Source organism: Electrophorus electricus, chromosome 19 (genome assembly GCF_013358815.1).
Source record: "Electrophorus electricus isolate fEleEle1 chromosome 19, fEleEle1.pri, whole genome shotgun sequence".
NCBI lineage: Eukaryota > Metazoa > Chordata > Actinopteri > Gymnotiformes > Gymnotidae > Electrophorus > Electrophorus electricus.
The window spans coordinates 3,807,461-3,831,397 of NC_049553.1; the positions used below are offsets into that span (position 1 = coordinate 3,807,461).

The 23,937-nt window shown below is 41.7% G+C and overlaps 2 protein-coding genes across 10 annotated transcripts in view; both read right to left on the minus strand.

The window, feature by feature from the left end:
* dock11 (dedicator of cytokinesis 11) overlaps positions 1–13,153 on the minus strand; it is a 50,686-nt gene extending 37,533 nt beyond the window's left edge. For 3 of the 9 annotated variants that reach the window (XM_035536658.1, XM_035536661.1, XM_035536660.1), the window contains exons 1-12: positions 12,870–13,147; positions 9,443–9,559; positions 8,974–9,066; positions 8,728–8,810; positions 8,296–8,356; positions 7,016–7,111; positions 6,563–6,697; positions 5,866–6,040; positions 2,887–2,966; positions 2,620–2,703; positions 2,363–2,503; positions 1,129–1,353 (exon numbers count right to left, since the gene is read on the minus strand). In XM_035536658.1, the coding sequence (XP_035392551.1) occupies positions 1,129–1,353; positions 2,363–2,503; positions 2,620–2,703; positions 2,887–2,966; positions 5,866–6,040; positions 6,563–6,697; positions 7,016–7,111; positions 8,296–8,356; positions 8,728–8,810; positions 8,974–9,066; positions 9,443–9,559; positions 12,870–12,971 (1,392 nt within the window). In that variant the 5' untranslated portion in view covers positions 12,972–13,147. Of the gene's footprint in view, positions 1–1,128; positions 1,354–2,362; positions 2,504–2,619; positions 2,704–2,886; positions 2,967–5,865; positions 6,041–6,562; positions 6,698–7,015; positions 7,112–8,295; positions 8,357–8,727; positions 8,811–8,973; positions 9,067–9,442; positions 9,560–12,869 lie in introns of all 9 variants that reach the window. The other 6 variants (XM_035536664.1, XM_035536657.1, XM_035536662.1 and 3 more) reach the window with 4 other exon arrangements.
* Positions 13,154–13,732: 579 nt separating this feature from the next.
* Positions 13,733–22,024, minus strand: ntn4 (netrin 4). The gene is made up of 10 exons (XM_027021801.2): positions 21,455–22,024; positions 20,737–21,212; positions 20,023–20,292; positions 18,574–18,700; positions 18,237–18,422; positions 15,811–16,000; positions 15,629–15,696; positions 15,413–15,481; positions 14,877–15,050; positions 13,733–14,755 (listed from the first exon to the last, which is right to left on the minus strand). Exons 1-10 carry the CDS (start codon positions 21,522–21,524, stop codon positions 14,619–14,621), a joined length of 1,767 nt encoding a protein of 588 aa, XP_026877602.2. The 5' UTR covers positions 21,525–22,024; the 3' UTR covers positions 13,733–14,618.
* Between the last annotated feature and the right edge of the window lie 1,913 nt (positions 22,025–23,937).

Here is a 23,937-nt window from a genome sequence, read left to right on the forward strand (position 1 = left end):
GTCAGGGCACTGCCGATGATTCATTGTGCTGCAGTGACACTGCTGAATAGTGCAAGCTGCTTCCGTCCTGACCTAACGCTACCTACAGCAACCCTGGCCTTGGAATGGTCCACACACTACAATCCAATTAGCAAAAAAAAACAAACAACCATAAAAGTGGAGTGCTAGGAATTTGGCTCAGATGAATGCAAAATCAACATGCTAACTGCACTAGCATCTTCCTGAACTAATGCAGCACAGAAATGGTTTCTCTGATCTGAATGGAGCATTAAGAGCACTATGGTCTTTAGGCTTACCTACTGTATCTTGCATAAATATTTTGTTACTAAATAATCCAGTGATTGATCTATATGGTGCCGGCACTGAGTCTGCCATAATGTTGGTGTCGTACAGAGATATCTAGGGTTACAGCATGGAGGAGCAGTATTCCACACCCATACAAACTTCCCTTTCTGTATAAGAGCAGCAGTTCTGCGGGTTCTAACAAAGATCAGGTTCTCTTTCTGGGACAGAGTTGCCAGATTGCTTAAACTTTCCGTGTCAGTGAGGCAGTGATACATACATGACTGTGAGCTGAAATGTTCTGTTTGGTTTTATTGTACTATTATATAGCTCTTTTTGATGAAAATCTACAAATTGGAAATGCAAAAAAAATTTATCCTAAGTGACGTATCAGAAAACCTTAACTAATGACCATTTACTAGTTATTTGTGATTCTCAGAGGCTATGGAGGAGAGGAAATCAGTTTCTTGTGGGTTACCGTACGAGTCTCTGTCCTTGCCACAAGGACATACATTGTTACCCAAGACTTTATGTCCACATTTAAGCTACACTGTTTTCCTGCATTCTCCAAACAATCCGCCATCTGGATTGTGACTGCACATTTATAGCCATTACAGGACTGAACAGATACACTATACAAAACAGCAACACAAGAACAATGTCAATGGAACCTGGTGTTGATTTCAGGCCTATCATTATAAAAACAGCCTATCCAGGCCAGCTACCATCACATATTAAAATACATATAATCGACATCATTACTGTTCTCAGGTTATTTTAAACCTCTCGTGTGACAACCCCTGGGCCCATCTAAAATGCTCCAGTTCCAAGTGGGTTCACTCTTACCTGGGTTGGAAAGCACAGAAGGGACTCTGGCACCCTCTGGATAATGGGCAAGCCACTACCTTGGGCTGCCTCAATTGCCTCGCCTGCCTCTGTGGGCATCTGAGGAGAGGCGTCATTCAGCATGTCCCTCACGTATGGCTGGTTCAGGTCCACGTGGAAGTCTCCTGAGATCTTGCAGCCTTTGGCTGCGTCAAACAACGCCAGACTGATAAAGAAAGGTTCCACCTGCAGGCAGGGGACAGGTGAGAATTTGCACAAAGTGATGGTCATCAAGGTAAAGACACACACATGGTTTAGCCTAACGTGCCTGTAAACAGTATGTCTGTGCCCACTGCAACACATGTAGGGAGAAGCTGTTTCTCTTAGCTGAGAGTGACCAAGTACCCTAGTGGATGCGCACACTAACATAAGTTTACACCGAGGAATCATGGTTACACTATGATGCAAAGCAAAATAATGTCAAACAAAAAACAACCCTTATTTTCTGATTTTTGTGTTTTTGTTTTGATAAACATGTGAGAGGAAAAATATGGTCAGGCTTAAAACGACTCGATCAGTTTATAAAATGATCTGACGCTAGAAACATTCTGATTAGGACTACGTTTCCATGTTGTGCTGCCTGACGCTAAAAACACAAGCAGCCTATGGCTTGTGAGTCTCTCTCATTTTTTCTGAGTGTTGCTAAGCGTCTCATGTTTACTGCCAAGAGCAGTGCCACAGTCTTTCCAACCACACTAATGGCCATCTGCATTCTGCCCCAAAAACCATTGAGGCTGCTCCCCTAAGGCAAGTGTGCTCATCACTGTGGTTTATAGTCTTCTCCCTGCACAGCTGAGCACAGACCAAGGTGCCCTAACTCATCGTGGGCCTAGATTACTTATCTAGTGCCCTCATTTATCCACACTCAGGGTTTGGGATGAGTTGCACGAGAAAGGTCTGGAGAAAGATTTAAAGCATTACAACTGGACAAAGCCTGAAGTTGCATGTTGGCAGCTGCATTATGGAAAAGTGGCAATTCAACATTTCTCACTGAGCTGTCTTGTACTAGTTTTGATGGTTGAAGTGGCTCATCAACTTTAACCAAAATATAAGTGCAAGTATCCCATCAAACCGATGATTCAAGCAAGTTTGTCACAGCCTATATCTATGATAAATAATTTCTTATAGACTAATATAACCAGCACAGTGAGACTAACAATTTAGCGCTAAGATGTTGGGGTTCAAGGTCACCTACGTTAGTCAGAACTCCATCATTTTTCTCACTGACACAGCCCTGTAGGCTGAAGGTCAGATCGTGGCATGTGACCATGATGCGGCGGCCAAAACGTTCTTCAAACGGCTTCACGTCCGGTTCTATGCCTGAAAAGTCAAGTCTCTGGAGAGGGAAAAAAAAGGAAAAAAAGAAACGTTAACTAGACCTGGACACAGGAAAAGCGCAAGACAGAAGCAGACACACTGGTTAAGCTTTAAAAAAGACTCTTGGCCACCGACTTGAGTCTCAGGATCCAGAGAAAGGATCTTCTGGCGACATTCATTCCTGTTGATTTTATTGAGTTGATCTGTTTCTCTGGCATACTGAAGATGTGGAGAAGACAGAGAAAGAGAGAGAGAGAGAGAGAGAGAGAGAGAGGGAGAAGGAGAGAGAAATTAGAATTGCCAAAAGTTCTAAATAGAGCTCTCAGCTCTATTGCAAAGTCAGCATGCGCATTATTACATGAAAATACTACATGACACTACTGAATTTGTCATTTAATGTACCTTCATAATCTCTGGATGGAGACTGCGACCAAAACCTTCTATGGCACTTTCTGATTTGCCCTGACTGCTTGGGTCTTCATCTGAGTAAAGGAGACATGCATGAAATGAGAGCCAGGTAATGACAGTGATATCTGAAAATTTCACACACACACACACACACACACACAAAATGTGTGCGTGTTTGGAAATTGTCCCATTTAAAGAAACTACATCCTTTTTACTGTCATGTGATGCAATGTAGCATGTGCCATTTGATTATTTTTTCCCAGCTAAAAACTCAAGGAGGTTGCCGTCAACGAGGCTGTAAGCAAACTAATGTAGATTGGGTGAGCCAATGAAAATACACATTACCCTCACTTCATCTCACCCTCCCGAACTTTGTGTGTGCATCATACATATGAAACACAAGTGGTCAAGGAAAAGATCACTCAACCACTGGCAAACATATAGGTGGGTCAGCTTGTTGCTGTAGATATATGGCTTAAATGAAATGTTACCCAAGTTGCGCACTGTTCTGCTGGCCACAAAAACAACTTAAGATGTAACAAAAACAATGTAAACTAGCAGGGAAAACAACATAAAAATACTGAGGTGTAGTTTGGCATTACACCAATTATGGCATTACTAATAACTGTCAAGGGTTGCAGTGTGCATTTCGGAACATGACACGGTCCAACGTCTTCTGTTCTGTAAACTTCTTCCCTCGAATGAAACAGAGGATTTGAAGGTCTGCTGGTAGTAACATCCCCAGCCCCTATGGAAAATCGGAATGCCCTTCAACATAGCAGCAGGGATTCCCTGGAGACCAAGTGGAAAGGAGACGTGTGGGAGTGGCTTTCTTTTCCAGAATTGGAACTGAGAGTTAAGCTCTTGGGAAGTGAGTAAGTCCAGCTAATATCACTCACTCACATGTGGAAAGTGTTACTTGGGCTGCAGCTGACTTCACTGTTAGGGCTCAGGGAACAGCTGACTTCACTGTTAGGGCTAAGGGAACAGCTGACTTCACTGTTAGGGATCTTTGGCCAATGCAAAACAGCTGGTCACTATTGACAGAGCGTAGGAGGTGCAAACATCCCCAAAAAGACAAGGAAGATAACATGGACAAATCACATCTGGAAACAGGCTGAAATCACTGTGGCTGCATTTACACAGATTTTAAACCATAACCACTACACTATACTATGCCATATATAGTCGTTACTATACTGAGTATATATGGACAAACAGTGTTACAACATTAAATTGGTTACATATAATTTTAAATCAGGCTCGTGGAACAGCAGATATTTTGTATCTGCTCAGCAGGCCAGGGCAGAGGGACAAGTTTGGCTCTAATAAAAGACAACATCTAGGCAGGCAAAAAGAAAAAAAAAAATGCAAACATATGGACACAAACACACACGTTGCTTTACATAGATTGTACAATGGCTCTGTGCAATAGCACAGAGTACTATGTATGACACACAGGAACTTTTCAGGGTAAACAACTTCCTCTGAGAGAAAGAGTTATGAAAGAAGGAAGCTGAGAGCTACAGTAGGCTGATCACGTGTGATTTTATCTTTAAACCTTCCTCAGGCACACTGGCCTCCATGTGAGATATGTGTGGGTAATTGTACAGGAATGGAGTTGGATCAGATTAACAGCTGTTGGTTACTGATATAAGATAGAGGCCAGTGTGGTTTTCTTAATGGTGTGAGATGTAATGATTTGAAGAAGGAATAACCATTTTCTCATGACGACATTAAACCTGAATTGCTTGAATAAATTAAATAAAACTAATTCCACTGTTAGGGAAATAGGTACTGGTTACTCCTGCGTTGTATAGCTCAGTAGCACTTATTAAATATAATATAGCAGTGGTGTGCAGGGCAGGTACCCCTGCATAGTTGTTAGTCATACCTCTCATAGTTCATCTCACAGAAGCTATATGCATGACTTTTCCTCCATTCATAGATGGAGTTAGCCAACCTTGTTGAAATATTGTGAGGTTTTCACTGAAGGGTATACTTTAAAAAGGTTTCTGAGTTAGATGTACCACAATGTCTGTCACCTGTACTTGCCATTCCAAGTTAGTTGACTAAGGCGGCATGTACATAGACGGTTTTATTAATAATGTTGTTGCCCCCTTTTCAGAACTCTGAGTAGAGCCAGGCTGTTATAGGCCAGCCCCTGTAGTGAAAATCATAAATTTCATTGGTCATATTTGTTGTCATTTTGCTAATTACAGAATCCTTTAAAGAAGCATGTTTAGCATATATACTTTAATGCCAATTACCACCAAAATGTAGCAAACAATATTTATGAATGTGATTATTTATTATTTTTACATTTCTTTCTATAAATGGCAGTTCCCATGAAATTAAGAATCAAATTGCTTTGTAGTCCTCAAATGAGCTAGTTAATTCTCCATAGAGTGGGTGCCCCATATGGAGGTGGCAATGTTTTAAAATTGAGTTAGTACAGAATCTCTAAAACCTCCAGGCCACTAGGTGTCAATATAATGGGTGTTTCATAATGTGATGAACAAGCCTTGGGAAAAATGACTTATTGTGCCTTTAAATCATCACCAGGAGCACGTAGGCACATATATGGAAATGGGCCTCTGCCATATTAATGAACAGTTTTGATTAGTACCACTCTTGAATACAAATACATCATATAGTACCTAAGAATATAAAGTAGCCTTTATAAATAGGCTAACTTTTTTTTTTCCTTTTATGAAATATGTTTACATTATCTTTCTGTCCAAGTTGAGATACCCCTTCTCTTAAGGGTTAGAAAGGCCTGACTGCACTAATATATTAAATTGACTATAATATGGTAGGGATGGAAATATTCCACTGTGACAGCAGTGGTACAGTGCTTGTGTGAGGTTTTGAGGTTTCCCTTACATACTTCTGAATGGCTTGCAAGGCGTGTGTGTGCGTGTGCGTGTGTGTGAGAGAGAAAGAAAAAGAAAAATGAGTGATGAAGCACACCTAAAGTGCAGTCTGCATTCTCAGCTCCATTCCTGCGCTCCTCCGAGGCAACCTGCAGGGCCAGCTTCAAGGTGCTCACCCAGTCCTCCATGTCTGCCTCGCTGTCAGCCACCAGGTAGTGGCTGTAGCGCTCCTGCATCTTCAGCTCGAAGCCGTTGCGCCGTATCTTAGGGCACTGCGGGAGAGGAGCGCCCGCTTTACAGCTGCCTGGGACAGGCTCGGAAACAACGGCCCATGTCCAGGAACTCACTTCGTTACTTAGTACCTGTGCCAACTGGCTTGGGTCAGGAAATTAAACAGAACCTAGACAAATCTTATCCGCAATCTCGGAGCCAAATTCACTTCATTACTGTGAGGGATTGATACTGTCCAAAGCGATAGTGAAATGCAACCCTGTTTAATGAGAAAGGTATGAAATGATACTGCGCTTTGTGAACTACCCCTTCAACCAGCCTCTGTGATGGCAGTATGATATCACGGCACAGTGTTTCTGGGCAAAAAAAAAAAAGTTTCCCTTAGTGCTTTGTGGTGACTATGAATCCTGACCATATCCATAATCAATCATAGATCCCCATAGATCAAGCCCTACGGCTTACCCAGCTGTTAACCTAAGCATAGCCTTTGCCACAGAGTATAGAGCACTCAGCCCAAGAGCCAGCAAGGACTCTCATCAGTAAACTGCACTAATAGCACATACCTGAACCACATCAATGCAGGAGTCTAAGTAGATGGAGCCTTTGGTCTCTTTGCAGTTCTTCTCGTCCTTGTAAAAGTTGAGAATGTAGGACCCATCGGGGAGCTGAGAGAGGTAGAAATACCTCCGCTTGAACACCTACAAATCACACAACACTGATTCAGAAAATAAGAAGCACATTTGAATGAACGTTTCTGAAGTGCGGGAAAGCACACTAAAGCAAGTAGATAGGTCACCTGCTGATGTGCTGGTTTCTGAGCACAAGGTTCAAGGTTATATGGTGAATTATGAGAAATGTGTGTCAGAGCTATAAATATGTGCATGGAGAGTACAAATTTCAACAGTATTGCAGAGATCTAAAAAATGTCATATTAATGGATGCCACTTTAAGCAGAAGGGCATATAGCATTTTAAGCAGAAGGATTTCTGTACCAAATGTCATTAGTGCTTAGTCACCTTCATTGATACAGAAAGGCTGCTGTTGATATTGGCTTTCTGGAGCCAACCTTGTTTCATCACACCTCCTTTCTGAGAGCACAGAGACGAAGTATCCTGTTCAACACACACACAGAGGCACTTACACTCAGTTCATGCCGTTTCATGTGGGCCACCATTTTGTTCCAGAGATATGGGCTGATGTGGCCATCTCCTCATTTACAAGCACTTCACACAAATGAGCCAGCCATTGGAATTAATGCTGACTCAAGCCTCTTACTGACACACACACACACACACACACACACACACACACACACACACACACACACACACACACACACACACACACAAACATGCACTTGCAAGTTCAGCAAAACCTGTGTGGTTGTTGCACTGTGAACTTGTAAACTGTGTCAGAAAAGAATAGCTTTTCAGTTCCAGGCAAAACTGTGTAGACTAATAAGCATACCTTACACAATTCATAATTACAGGTTACTGAGCGATGACATTAGTAAGCATTTATGCTTTTTATTTAGTTTTAAAACTAATGATGCGTAATCCTAACCAAGCAGTTGGCTTGCATTGTCAGTAATAATCTTTCTGTGTGTGTGTGTGTGTGTGTGTGTGTGTGTGTGTGTGTATTGCGTACACATGCTCTATAATCTAATTGAAGTGGCCTGGCGTCCTCCGTGAATGTGCCTTTCTGTAACTCTCTGCTGTAATAAAATTGTCCGAGAGCACTCCCTCGCCCTCCACTTCCCTCCCTCATTCATTCATTCTCTCTCTCTCTCTCTCTCTCTCTCGCGCGCACTCTCTCTCGGTTCCTCAGAGATTAAGGGATCCATCAGCAGGGCTCTTTCCTTCCTCTTGTCTTCTGACCACTCTGCGCATTTTATTTGCCATCACTGATTAAATGTAACAGACAGAAATGGGATCGCACTAATGTCCACTAAATGTCCAAACTAGAATGGTGCTGATGGCTGGGAACAAAGAACATGGAGAAAAGCAACACTTTCCCCTTCTAATCGCATCTAATTTTGTCCAGTTTGGCCATACATTTCAAATGAAGCTATTTATAGGCGTGTAAGCTTGGGTTTCACTTAATGGAGCTCTGTACTGGCTACTGGGTCTTCTACACATGTGACTGAGTTGGCCTTCTGGCAATGCTGCCCTTGAAAGATCAAGACAGACAGTGGGTAGGCACTAAGGTACTCTGCACCGCTCCAAGCAAGCACGGCGTGACTGTGGCATGTAGCGTGGGAGATGGTGTCTGCAGCCCACCCCACGAGTGCTCTTACCTCCTCTTCCTCATCAATCTCAAACACGTGGGATGGGAGTTTCTCCCCCTTCATCCCTTTGCTGGAAGAGAACAGAGAGCAGCGTAGTCACAGAGCACTGTGAAGACTAGAGTTCACTGACTGTTCAACTTCACTGCAGCAAAAATGTTTAAATGAGCTCAGGAGTTTAATTACAAACGTTGACCTGAGCTTATATTCAGTGACCCTTATTAATCGGCTATGATATACAGTAGGATCACTCGGTCTTGAGATCATAGCTGGGATGTTTTTACATTTTAAATCACATTTCTTGTGACTATATCTTTGCTATTAATGCCCAGAAAATGTGCTTTTATTACGAGGCTGCTCATCTAGAAAACCCTGAAGAACAATCATCTTAAAATGAAGATGACATCAACATCAAGAAACATCTGGAATGAGAGAAAACCCTACCAGGGCAGAGTGCGGAAACAGCCTGAGTAGGCCTCATAATTGTAGTTGATCACACGCCAGTCGGTGTTATACATCTTGATGCACTGCAAAACAGCAACGACGTTCAGTTACGGCACGGCCGCACCAGATGTACTCACGGACCCATGAGCGGTGCAGTGACGTGACACAGTTGCCTCAATTCCCACTCCATGAACACTGTCCTGGTCATGCAAAGGTCCAGTCTCTGGGCAGTGCTCTGTAACGTACCTCCTTGGCGAACAGACTCTTCGCTTCTTTCTCAGCGTTTTGAGGCACTGACGGGACCGTGGTTCTCCTCTGTCTAGCAGTCTGGGATTCCTGCTTGTGAGAAGTCAAGCAGCAATGTTAATATGGACTACATCTAGGACTTACCGCTTCCACAGGAAAATTCGTGTATGGTTGTCCCAATCCTGTGTCCTAGTCTGTGAGCCATCTCAGTGCAGCAAAGCTTGTTTTGTTTTTACATGTAGCTAAAGTGCATGCAGGCCTATTTCTCGGCCAAACAGCCTAGACAATGGCAATTATGTTAACTGTCCTTGGCCTCTAGATGGAAATTTGAACTGGGATTCATCTTACTATGCGATCAGCTAGTGTTTAATCAGTATGGTAGAGTTACATCTGCGCTGCCACTGTTTTCTCACACACGTACAGTGAGCTGCACTGTAAGATAATTGAGACAGTTTTTCACTGGACTCACTGAGACGTCATCAGCAGGCCAGAGCAGCAGGTCTCTCTGAGGATCACTGTGGATCTGGGCCTTCCTCTGGAACACCACATTCTCATAGTCCAGTGGCTCAATGATCTTTGTTTGTTCCTGCATGTGCACAGACAGACATAAGAGAATGTATACATATTCATTATTATTAACTACTCACTTCTGCTATATGCTGAATTGTATTACATTGTCCTGTAGTAGTGCTGTGTACTATGGCAATAAAATCTGTCTGGCTGTCTGAATCAAGCAAAACAGTGGACCCTACCAGTGTCCTACAGTGGACCCTACCAGTGTCCTACAGTGGACCCTACCAGTGTCCTACAGTGGACCCTACCAGTGTCCTACAGTGGACCCTACCAGTTTCAGCTCCTGCCTTTCAGGCCCTAAATGTGGCTTCCTGAACATCCCTTGTCCCAGTCAGGTATGTGATAAGAGGTTGCAACAACAAAGGCCACCTGGAAAAATGTGAGCCTTGTCCCAAATGCAGAAAAAGGAACAAAAATCAATTCTGCAGCAAAATATAATACAATCGTATTTAATTTAATTCAATTCAATTCAAAAGCTTCTATATGAAAGCAAAGGAAAGTGGCCTGTGCATTTGCCTGAAGTTTTGAAGACCACAGTATGACATTTACTAAGTAAATGAAATTAATGTGACTTGGTAAATTATATTCATTCAACAACAGAGGTAGTTGTACAACTACCATACTCCTCAATGAGAAGAATCTCCAGAATCTTCAGCCATTTTAACACACTATATTAATCTAACATCTGTATTTATCAATAATCAAGCTTACAACAAGTGATTTTAATAATCAGATTTAGTAACCAACCTGCCAATCACATTTTCTATTACTCTATTAATCTAAAAGCCCATCATATCTCTAATACTAAGTCAAATTTATATATATATATATATATATATATATATATATATATATATATATTTATTTATTTATTTTTTTTAGATTTTGTGTTTTGATACGGGCTTGCAATATTGTTTTGAACCTAGTGTTTCCCAATTAATAATATACCCAAAGAAATTGCTATTCTGACTACTGTAGTTAGATGTGTAGTTCAACACATCAGTTGTTGAGCCCCATTAGATGGAATGCATCAGCAGAAACATTGCCAGTTACCAAAAGTGCTGCTCATTAAATGAGCCACTTAAGAATTTCTTTTATCTTTGAACACACTGACCAAGGCTTACAAATCACTGGTATGTCTAATAATGTGTTGTGAACATGTACTGAAGCCTGTTAATGACATTAAATCTCAATTAACAGGAGGAATCAGTGTCAACTACTCTCAATTAATTTTGTCATAATCATAGAGCATGGATTTAACAAGATCAGTAGGACTTAATGCAAAACCATGTCAATTCACTGTCTATGCATGCTTATCTTCCAACATACTGCTACACTCAAGGTGGGAGAACAGACCCAAAGACAGCCAAGACAACACATACTTACTCTGATACCGGATATACACCCACGTCAGTATCTTTTAATACCCCCTCTCTCAAGCATGCACACGCGCGCTCACGCACGCACACACGCACACACACACACACAAGCTAAGCAGCTTCCTGTCATGTGTCACAAGCATGCGCAGAGGGGAGGCTAAAACCACAGCCAGTCTAACACTGCTTCCAACACTGGTCAAATTACAGGATCTCACTTGCTTCATGCCGCGTGCCCTAACTGCCTCAGTCTGCTCTGAACAGAGATGGCCTCTCCCTCTGAGACCGAAAGAGCAACTAGGCCCATAACAGCAGACTGTCAAAGCACATACTAAGGGGAAGAGAAACACTGGCTAATGGCAGACATCTCCATCTGTGCAAGGTGTTGAGTTAGCTGTGGTGAAGTGCCTTTACTTCCGTATCCAAAAAGTGCGCCCAGACTGTGAGCCAAAATATGCCAACCACTTAAATTCTGTGACAAATCTGTAGGAGGAAAGTGTGACATGCACAAACAGGTATGCCTCAAGAAAAAGGATAACTGCTTTCCCAGATGTTGGTCTTTTCATGAGAGCTACATTTGATACGTGTCAGGCCATTGTGTATAAAACACACTTGCCCAGCTGTGCTAAAGCATCATGGCATTTCAGTGAACCAAAAGGGTGTTTGTAAGTGTGAAGCCCTGCTTATCTTCACTTTAAATGAAATCTGTAGGCTTACATATGGAGTACAAACACGCAAGAACAAGGTAGACAGAGATAGTTTGTTGTCTTATTGAATTTGTGAACATTGCTTTAAATCAGATTTATTACAGAATATTAAAATACTTTAGATTATGTATATGCCTAAATTATGAAATGTTCAAAGTTTCCATTTAGGTACGATAGAACATGTGTGCCTTTTTCCGAAAATGTAAACTCAAATCTAAACATGGCCAAAACTTAAGCATGCAAGGCTGCAACACAGAAAAACAAAACAAACAAACAAACAAACAAAAAACAGTATAAATGCTGTAGTGAATCAAAGGGAGCACAGCCCTCGGGAATTGCGCAGGACCCGCGACCTGCACAGAGCACCGGTTGTTTCTCTGCGCCTTGACAACGATTCCCTACTGTTTGCCAGCAAATAGGACGCGACGGAGAATGAGTTCACAACTTCTTCAGCAGGCTGAAGCCACTGGCTGCAACCATTTCCTCAGTACTTTGCCTACAGCATCGTTAGCTAACGGATGTAATAGTACAAGCACTGATTAGATGCACCTCGTCTGCCTTAGGAGTGTTCATACAGCATTTATGCATAAGGAAACGTCATGCAATCCTTATCCAAGCAAATGGCTTTAAGTGGGGATGCTCAACTAGAGAGATGCCTCTGGCTTGAAAAGAGAGGAAAAGGAAGAAGCAAAAGTAAAGAAAAAACGCACAGTCAATTTCTTCCGCACACAAAGGAACCACTACAAATGGTCCATGTGGTCTTCACCTAGTGGAGGATTAAAACGACTAGCACCCAATTCCCTTAATCTTCGTGACGCTATACCACAATTCCATTACACGGAAATTAATCAAATAGGGCCGATGAGCAGAACTGTATACCAGATGCTGCCAAGAGGGTATTTTTCTAACGTTATGTTAACATAATCGCAGCATCAGTTAGCCGAATGCCGGGATGGTAAACGGGAAATTGTGGCTGAGCTAGTTTGCATGTGTCAAGAATGAGGCAAGCGCCGACAAAGATTAAATACAACAAATATTCTACACACACACATTTTTTTTTTATATATATATATATATATATATATATATATATATATATATATATATATATATATATATATATATATATATGAGATAATTAGCTAGGTATCGTTTATATGTTGGAGTATGCATGTACAAGCAGAGGGATTATACGAGATATTTTTAAGTTACAGCAAACGTGAACATTAAGGTCACTAACCACAGCAATAGACGTCCGTACAGCCTCCGATACGCTCTGCCTGAGCTCCGCCGCTGTTCCGGGTTTGCTCAGCCTTTTGGTAAATTTTCGCACTTCAGACATTTTTTTTTCTTCAGACACTTAACAATTCCATCAATTTCGAGCTGAATTCCGAGCCATGCCGCAAGCCCAGGTGCGATTCTGACAGATGTGGCGACCAGCGCGGCGTCGCGAAAGACACGAACCTTTTCACTCCACCTCTGACGTGAAGGTTGCCAGATTGAAGGATAAGGCGTCAGAGACATACACACGAGGAACGCTGTGAGTCTGCAGTTTAAGGTTTTAGTTGGGTCACCGAGTTTGCCCCGAGCATATCCTGAGATTACATACTCGTCAAATGTAAAACTGTTTAACCTAAACCTAACCTAACTTAAAATTATTTACCATTGGTTTAATAATATTGCAAAGCTAACAAAGATACAATATTTGGGGGATTGACGTTTTTTCGTAGGGTAGAGTGTAATTCACATTTTGACGTTGACATTTTTATACGTCAGTCTTGAAGTGACATCTTGTGGTATTGCTTGGTACGGCAAAAACGGCTTAAAAGATTTCAGCGTCAACTAGCTTCTGTCGTACCGAGAGGGCTGGGTGGGCTCTGAGCCGGCTTAGATCTTCAAGTCGCCTTGCGGGTTGCAGCGAGAGGCTCCTCACTTCACAAAGCATGGAAACCAGTACGTTAGTAGGCGGAGATTGCCCTGAGTTCGACAATAAGCTAGTTATTTAGAATATTTCAACTTATTGTCTTATTTTGTTTGTTTGGATATCAAATTTAGGCCTACGCAGAATTTATACACAACAAAGGCTATGGGGCGACAGAAAAATAATCGGGCCGCTTTTATTTTCCTCCAACACAGCTGCATTTCCCCATAGGGCGTTTGCAACTTTCATATATCCACAAACAGAAAGATAGAACCACATAGCAACAACAGCAGCAACATCAATAGCAATAATATTATCTTTGTTGTTGTTGTTATTATTAGTTTTATTTAACGCCTTTATCGGGTCCAAGGTCGCTTGCATCAAACATGTTTAACTTGTTTTTGAGCCAATTTACGTGGACAAGAAAAGTTTTTAAAATGTATCAACATTTGATTAGCACATTCGATGTAATTCGGCAAAGTTTAACATTGTGTTCACATTCGTGGTTAGCCATACTCCAAAATGGGAATCTGCTCTCAATCATATTATTTACACACACAGGTCCCTAAATAATATTATGGTACAATATGTAAAAGATATGGAAACAAACTTCCAGATGGATTAATTTATTTAGGAAAAAACAAAGCAAAACAATCTCTAAGTAATTTCATAAACATTGGTATTTAAGATTAAGGCAATGCTTTATCATTTACTACATTAAGCTTACTACATTAAGCCATGAAGCATTTTAGGTTTTAATTTTTTTTTTTCCAAAATATATTTTAATCTCGTCTTCATATGTACAAAATGCTTAATATATACAAGTGTTTAGCAAGAGATCTAAAATTTCATATGTATATTATGTACATAGTGCAGACATACATTCTGTACAACGGGATACTGGCGTTTTAATTTACTTTGCCTGGCTACTCTCATTCACACTTTTTTTCAAGGATTCTCTCACTCATTCACACACACACACACACACACACACACACACACACACACACACACACACACACACACTGTCTCTCAGACTCACTCACCCTCACATTCTCCCTCACACTCTCAGACGCATTTCGTTTTAAGGAGCTGAAGTACTCTGTGACTGAGGCTGGTTCTCCAGGGCTTCACTAAGCTCTTCATGTTGACCAGGAGCCGACCTCTCCTCACGTCCTCGTGCCCAGCCACAAGATACTCCACCCCTACAGCAAAGTAGGGCACAGATTCAGGCACAGATCCAGCAGACTGTTTGAATAATTCCATCTTCACACATCCCCATCTTCACACATCCCCCTGTGGCTGCGGGTGCATATTTAAGATCACCTGGGTACAGGACAGGGCAGGTGCAACCTCTGGAGGTCCACGACTCTGGATAAAGAGTGAGGTTTCCTTGCGTGAGCCTGAGGGCAGACCTGCTCCACAGGACCTTCAAAACCTTCACATCTACCTCCGCGTGAGAGCCCTTATCGTGTGCTGCTAGAACCCTCACCTTCAGAGCTACAGACACACACATTGGATTTAAGCACAAGCGAACAACAATGTTAATTATGTTTGCATGTCATAAAGAAAGGTTCAATTTAAGATTAATGCAGTTGGAGGCCATTACTGCATTAAATAACTTTGTCTTTGTCACAAGATTGAGTCATTCTGTATTGTAAATTCCTGAAATATCCAGAAACATCATAATCTCTAACCAAAAAAGGGAGATCTGAAGCCACACTTCCTCTCACTGAATCAGCAAAGACCAGCATATTTGCTGGTTTGGAAAATAACACACCAAGCATTATAACACAAACATAGGAAGTGTGTATGTCTGTCCTGCAATGAATGTGTGTCAGCCTGAAAGGTCTGGTACTAACCATACGAATATTTCATAGTGCAGAAGACTTTGCTGTTTCCAAGGGAATGTGGTTTACATACACACTTGTCTTCAAAGAAAAATAAAACAGCAATTATCACACTGAATTTCAGCTTATATTTGTTGCCAAGACAATGAAAATTCAGATATGACATTCAGCACATATTAAAACAAACAAAAAGTGTTATAAAAATAAGATGCCAGTCATATTCCTTACCTGGAAAGGTTAGCACAGAGAATAGTTCTTCCACTCGAAACAGGGTGTTGTTCTGGTAGGTATCTGACCTATACACAGACACAACAATTTTCTCCATGTTAAAAATGCATTATTAGGTTAACTGTCATACCCATACAAAAATATTGTATGTTGTTCATAAACACTGGCCAACAGATACTAACCTGGTCATACAGTCTCCAGTATGAGGATCACAACTGCCTGCACAGTTGCAGGGTGTACAGCCATAGTCACCGAAAGCCCAGTATCCCAGCATGCACTGGTCACAGTACGGGTCAGCCACACCCGGTTTGCAGAGACAGTGACCGTTAGTAGAGTTGCAGTTCACAGTGCCAACTGGGTGGCATAAACAAGCTACAGGTAAACAAGAGAAAAAATACATATACACAACACAGCATGTAGTGTGAGATATATTCTAGTAGTAGCTTTGTTGTTTATGTCCCAGCCAATGTTATGACCAAAAGGTGTAGTCATGTAAAAAATTGCTTTGTAGTGGAACTCTAAGAAAATGGAATTGTAGAAAAGAATGACTTAAAGAGGTAACAAATAAAAAGTAGAAGAACAAATTAAATTAAAGTATAAATGACATTAATTTGGAAAAATAAGTTATAAAGATGATAATGAAGGAATAAACAAATGAAAACAGAATTAAAGTGGAAAAGTGAAACTAAATATGTGTAATTTGAGCTGCAACTTAAAATTCCTCATAATCCTCCTTAGGGCCAGGACTTCCACAGCATAAAATCATAAGACAGGCACCTTGTTTGTCTGACTGATGGTACATTCGAAAGTTCACAAGTATCTTAAATAACAAGTTGCTGCATAACTTTGACACAGCTTTTCTGAAAGCAATAAAATAATAAAAAAATCTATGTTATACTGGTCACCATGCCTGACAACATATTGTCTTCCACATACATATCTGGTGATATTACTTTTAGACAATTCCAGTAAAATCTGTCCACTTTATTCTATTTAGGTACAGGTTGTGATCTACAATATCCAAATCTACAAATAAATGTATAAACTAACACATTGCTCTTGTTAGCAACTTTAAGGTTACTATTTTAGGTAGCACTGTTTCTGTACTATAATCTGCTCTAAAAAACTGCACTACAAAATATATCAACTAAAATTACTTTCTAAATGAAAAAATGTAAACATGAAAAAGTTAACTACATTAAAAGTATCCTCTCTTTTCCTTTCTGAAAACAGCCTAAAACTGCTTAACATCTCAGAATTTAGATTATGCGTTTTGAATAGTTGCTTGACTACAGCAGTTTTAAATGTGTATGGAAAAAAAGTCCAGATCCTTGTCAACAAGACTAAGAAAAGCATCTTTGGGAGAAAAAAAAAAGTGGGAACTGGATTCAGAATGTAACTGAAATTACTTATTTGCTAAAACCCTGAACACTATTTTAGGTAGGTCTATTTCATTTATTTACTAAAAACCCACACAGCATCTTGCCTGTAGGTGATGTTAGAATCTAGCTTGCTTCCCAGGGTTTCTATCACTAATGCCAGTAAAGATTTATTTATTTTTTTTATTACTAAACACTGCAAATTTCTTCCACTTCCACAGCCATTCTAGCCATACAACAGCCAATCGGTCCTATGAATATAATCCTATGGTTATTTCCATTTTCAGTTATTAATTTAGGAAAATGCCCTTGATTGTATGCTGCTTTATTAGAGGCAAAGCAGTAACTAAGAGAAGACCAAGAGCAACACCATTCCATTATAAGCCTGGTCTTAACAATGCAGCATACAGTACAGGAAATGATTGTGTTCTTATAGTGCTGATTTTGGAGGAGTTTGTCAGTCTAATAGAACTTTTGTACTAAATTATATCAAAGCAAAGTGAGAGCCCAGGTTAGGACTTGGATACATATAGGCTCAAAACAGCTGTTTTTCCATTTGCAAAATACAACTCCAAATATATAAACACAAACAGAAAAAAACAGAGCTCTGTCCAGTTGAGAATGATGCTTTATGAAGTCAGGTACTGCATGAGGTGTGTCAATGTATGTGATGATTCATCTGTCTGCATACACACAACCATGCATATGCACACGCACACGCACACACACACAGGCCCAGCAGTGCTCTTGTTATTCTGCATGTCTCAGCTCGTTATAAGAGCCATCAGCATTCCGAGCTGGAAGTGTGTGTGTGTGTGTGTGTGTGTGTGTGTGTGTGTGTGTGTGTGTGTGTGTGTGTATGTGTGTCTCTAATGTATTTAGCAAAAAATGCACAGTTCCTGAACTTTGACACCATCCTGGCCAAACTTCATAAATAAATATTTAAACACATTCACCTGCACGCACACATGCTGCACTGGATGAGGTTTTGTTTTTTTTAAGGGAGATCAGAGGAGAACAAAAGAAGAAAAAAGCCAAAAAATGCTTACAGCTCCCAGCATCTGAGTGAGATATACTGACACATTCAGCATTCATCATCCAAAAGTACATTTTCATACAAAACACACCCTGACACACACCCTGACAGCCATATCGCTTTGAATCACATTAAAGTCAACAGCTTCTAAAGGTATGAAGGTGTGTGTTAGTGAGTTGTGGCTGTGTCCTACATGTGCAGGAGCTGGCGTCACTCTGTGGTCTTTGGGGATGTCTGTAGAAGCCCCTCTGGCAGCGCTGGCAGTGCTGACCCTCCGTGTGGTGCAGGCAGTGACACACACCCCCGCTACGCCGACCAGAGCGAAGCCACGCGCTCATGTCGAAATGGCAGCTCTCTGCGTGCCCGTTACACTTGCACTCTGCACGCACACACGCAGTAAGTGACCACAGCTGCATTGTGAATAAAGACGGCATCATTTAGTATCGTGCAGACAAAGAACAAGTTCTTTGGTGCAAAGAGAGGTGAATCACTGTTAAGCTACTGAAGGAGACAGACAGCATATAACTAACTAGAACACTGGTGAGCTTCCCCAGTTAGGCCGCTGGCTGGTTTCCAGGGTTGTTCATTAAAGAAAGGATGACATCTTTCACAGTGGTCACCTGCTGTATGATGCTGACACACACACTTGCCGTGCACCTGAAAAGCAGAGACGTAATACATCACATTAGCTTTAATTTAAGAGTTTTCTTTGGAAGAAGCCCTCACCTAACTGCAAAGAGCATATTAAGATATGCATGTTTAGAGATGAGACATGTCAAACATGAGTAAATTCCTTCCAGCAAGTCAAACAAGGTCAGGTCGCACTTAGCCATAACCAACAACTTTGGCTGTTTTCATACCCTACTCAGGCCAAAACTACTTACTCCACTACTTACACAGGCCTTTTCTTTCTCTCATCTTAGACATCCATTTCCCTGCTTCTAAACATTCTGCAAGTTCCCAAGGTGGTCCATCCAAGTAAGAAATACAAAACCATGATCAGATCACTCCATTCGACCATTCTACCTAGTAATGCTCTACGACTTCATCTTCCCTGTCCAAATCTAGCAGACTGTCTGTTGACTGGCACATAAAGTCATCTATGAACAAAGCAAACTGGGCCAGTGAGGGAAACAGGAAATTGAGAGTAAAGCAAGAGAGGGAGAGTAGCTGGGTTTTAAACAACTGGCATCTCAGTCACTTTCACATGGCTATAATCATCATCATCACATGGATGAAAATGTGATGCTCAAACTCCCTGCTCAATTAAACATGCGTGCGTGTGTGTGTGTGTGTGTGTTATGTCTGGACTGCTGGATCAAACAGGGTGACACTCCCTTGGCCAAAGTGTTTATATGTGTGCGTGTGTGTGTGTGTGTGTGTGTGTACGCACACCACTGATTGCAGTTGCTGCTGTCTGATTACAGACAGCTAAACAATGGGGGTAGTGGATTAGGAATAGTGGCGCACGGCAGAGTCATTTACGTTGTCCTCTGCGTCTCACCAGTCCTCCCCCGCTTCCTGTCTCCTGTCTCGGTATCTCTTCTCTGATCTAAGCCCTGCTATCAAGAGTTTGGGGTTACAGTAATGTTCCCAAAGAGAGGGGCACACTACAAATCAAAGCACTATACCACGTAGGTAATCTGTTTCTCACAATGCAATAGCAATGGCATGAGATGAACAGAAAGGGAAGCAGGCAGGCATATATAGTACCAGCACTTAGAGGAAGAGATTGGCAGGTTTATATCATGTGTAGCTTTTTACATAATAAACAATGCCATAAAACAGGTCAAGACATCATTACTTCCTATCAAACATCCAGCCAGGTCTTATATCTGTATTTCAGAGATTCAAACTGATAAATATCCCCCGTCAGTGAGTGACTAGACTCATTGAGATGTCTTGGGCAACAAAAAAAATTCCAAGTGCCCAACTCAGTCCACCTGCACACATACCAACATGTAATCTCCCCCACTCACCACACGATAACCGAGATGGGGCACGAGACTGTAGCCAGCGGCGGGCACACACTGATCCGCGTGGCCGTGGCAAAGGCAGGCTCCCTTCAGGATGAGGTCGTATATGGCGTAGGGCACTGAGACAAGGGCGGCACCGTGCTCCTTGAGCCCGCATGGGCACTGCTGCGCCTGCAGCAGGCGCACTCGCAAGTTAGTGATGCCGAGGCGGGTGTGAGCCTCAGAGCTGTAGGGTTCCAGGGTTTGCCAGGGTAAGAGAGCACGATATATGACCTGGAGATACAACACCCCCAACACAGACACATGAAATACATGTGAGGATACAGGATCCTCACACATAGCACATGAGGATATAGGATTCAGAATTTGTGCTGGGTGTGTAAGTATGTTTGTCTATATATATATATATATATATATATATATATATATATATATATATATATATATATATACACACACACACACACACACACACACATACATATATATATATATATATATATATATATATATATGTATATATGTGTGTGTGTGTGTGTATATATATATGTGTATATATATATATATATGTATGTATATGTGTATGTGTGTGTATATATATATATATATATATATATATATATATATATATATATATATATATATATATATATACACACACACACACACGTGTGTGTGTGTGTGTGTGTGTGTGTGTTGGGGCGCACACACTGCCACCTCTCCGCCGCTGCAAGGCTGTGCTGAAGAGTACTTCTGTGTGCACTGGCGGCCGTCCTCCACCCCGAACATGCCGCTGCAATTGCGGGCGTACAGCTGCAGCCTGTTCCACGTGCGGCCGAAATCCCGCGAACGCTCGAGCTCCATGGCAGCAGGGCGGGCCGAGCGGAATATGATAATTAGGTGGGTGAAGTAGAACTCCTCTTCCAGGTCCAGCTGCAGAGCCTCCCTGACAATGCCTGGAGCTGACTGCCACCACGTTGGCGACCTGGTGAAGGGCGAGTCTGTCATAGATGTGGGCGGATGAGCTTTCTCCTCCACTGTGGCGTCGCACACCTCGCACCTCGCCGTGCAACTGCTGTCGTCATAGCTACAGGCATACTCGGGTGAAGAGGAGCCACACTGAGTTTCGGTGCGCAGGTTCCGGCCCACCGCCAGGTTACCCATACGAGGGTTACACACTCGATTTTCACAGCCTAAGGCACACAAACATACGGTATCACATCAGTGTCCGCACGTAGCAGTGGTGCATGTGTGGTAACACAACTAAGGCACAACAGCGACGAACATATCTTACGAATGTATACTCTTGCACATATCAGGATCAAATTCCCTTTCTTTGTGTCTATTTTTTTTCTGTCCTTGTTTTGATCGCACTTGCACCGCGCTGCAGCGTGCGGGAACACATTTCACGCGCTTGAGAGCGCAAAACACTGACCTGAACGCGCTAAGTGGGGACTACTGCAGACGACTGCAAAAAACAATATCCATCTATCCATTACTCTCATCGTCAAGCTCTCAAACCAAAGCAAAACTGTCTTCTTTTGAAAAGACTTGTCAAATTATCACTGGATGACCAAAATACGTTATCTTGTCAAAAATAATCAAAAGGGTCCGATATTGCGCCAGAGTGCCTCAAACGGCAAGTAGAAGCACGATTTCATTAGCGTGGGTCGGCCAGGTGCAAGAAGGTTGCAAAAGCGAGGTGATTTCCAGTTATAACGAAGAGAAATCATTCAACCAAAAAGGCACAGAAATCTCGCGCGACAACGCCATTTGTCTGCAGTCCTGAGCAAGCAACGCAAATTTTCTACTGCTGTCGTCCCATGTCACTTTCCTGTCAGTGAGGTCGCGTTCTCCTTTAGATGCGTCCCGTGGGGTTGCCCCAGTGTAGCTGTGCGCTGGAGTTGAAACCTTTGCAATATTTGTGAGTGATAGGACTGTAACTTTGGCTCCTCCCGGTCTCTGAATATTTTCTGCTCAGATTTAAAGGAGCGTTCTGCGCAAACTTGAGTTTGTGCAAGTATGTGTGCGCAAGCGCGCATCCTGCCTGTTAAAACATACGGGGGCATGACACCAGTGTAAATTATTGACAGGAACAGAATTAGGCTCCATTAACTGCAGCCCCGTGGTCTTCCAATTTAGTATCTTATCAGATAATATCAAGTGGTTACATTTCAAATGTTCTTCTGGGCAAGCCAGTGTTTGGTGTCGGTGTCAAAGGGTGGCAGAGCAGGTTGATAGAGTAGGCAGGAGGAAGGCAAGAAGCATGGAAAAGAGGCTGAAACAGGGGCCAAAACAAAAGACAGGGCATTCACTGAATATTTTCTGATTGATTGTCTGGAATGCGGCTTGGCAAAAGAGTTCCGCTCATAATCTCTTAGTGTGGATTTACAGACTGCCCCCAGCTTCATAAATGAATTCCTCATGAAAGGTTTTAAAAGTGTCCTGCGTTGTTAGGTCACAGGCCTACCTCCTTCACAAGTGAAGTTTTTAAACATGTATTTTATTTGCTTTTCCAGTCCTACGTAGGATTTTATCTTAGATCAACGATTTATTTTCTTTATCATGCCATATAGCCTAAACTAATTTTTTAGCTTCATGAGTGGGTGTCTTAGCCTTGAGTGACCCCTGCACTACTTATTTTAATGTTCCCCTTGCTCTCAGTTCACTTAACTCAACTCATCAGCTAGACTAAATTACAAGCTATTCATGTGCTTTAAAAGGGGCGCGTTAGAGCAGGTAAAAAACGTGCACTGGAACGCCATGCACAGAATTGGGAAATGTATATAGATTATTCACAAATGTACATGGATTATCTATTAGATTACATTTTCAATTCAGTCTGGTCTTGCACTATAAATTATCTCTTTTTTTTTTTGCTTGCTCCCAAATCTCCTACAATTTCTGAATGGCCAAGTGAAAGAAATCAGGTATCAGGTAACTTATTTGAGCAAACAAAGTGCATTTGAAAATATTTCTTACACATATTGTTTTCATCATCTTAGTTGGGTAGATATGTGGGAGCTTTCTGGGGGATCTACAAACACTGAGGCAGCTCTTCCTGGGGTAATCCCTATCAAGACCACTAGCGCTCCTATTTGTAGGGGAGTTCCACTTAATTTCTGTGGGGAAGATGACAATGATATGCTTCTGCCATTGATTTTGTTGTTGTTGCCCAGGTTGGGTGTACTGGTACAGACTATAGCCAAGCTTTGATCAAATCTCCCATATTCTTTACAAAGTTTAGAAAGCTTCAAATGAGAGTACATGGCTTTGATGATAAATTGTGATTCATGGGAGTGTAAGGGCCTGTATTTTTCAAGCATCAGAGATTACTCCTAGAAATCACGCTGATTATTTAACAGTAATGAAAGAGAATCCAACCTCAGGGTAGGGCATATGTTGATTTAAAGAGGCTAGTTTACTGCAGGAAAAACGTATTAAAATGAAATAACAGCACCACTCGTTGGCCTACGTGTGTAGCCATACAAGAAGCTAAAACGCAAGGCTATATGCTAAAATATCTGCCAATGTGCATATCATAATCACACATATATAATTTATACTTATAATTTACATTTATCAGTTGGTGGTTTTGTAGTCTTGTGTGTTAATACTTTTGAATCAGATATCTGTGGTTGAGGTAATCTGGGCATGCCAACAACAGGCTAAGTCCAGCAGCTCCGAGGTACTCTATAACAATAACCATTTGTCTTTGCAGGACATCACGAGTGTTGCGCAAATGAATGAATCTGCGCAACAACTAGTTTAAACCTGAATCACTCAGAAATGTGGCCTGATTAAGTTTGACTACTCACTCCAACACACGGTAAATACGTTACAGCCAGTATTTCGAGTTATGGCGCCCTCTGTGCATCATAAAATGAAAAGTAAAACTACAACGAGAACGGTGACACG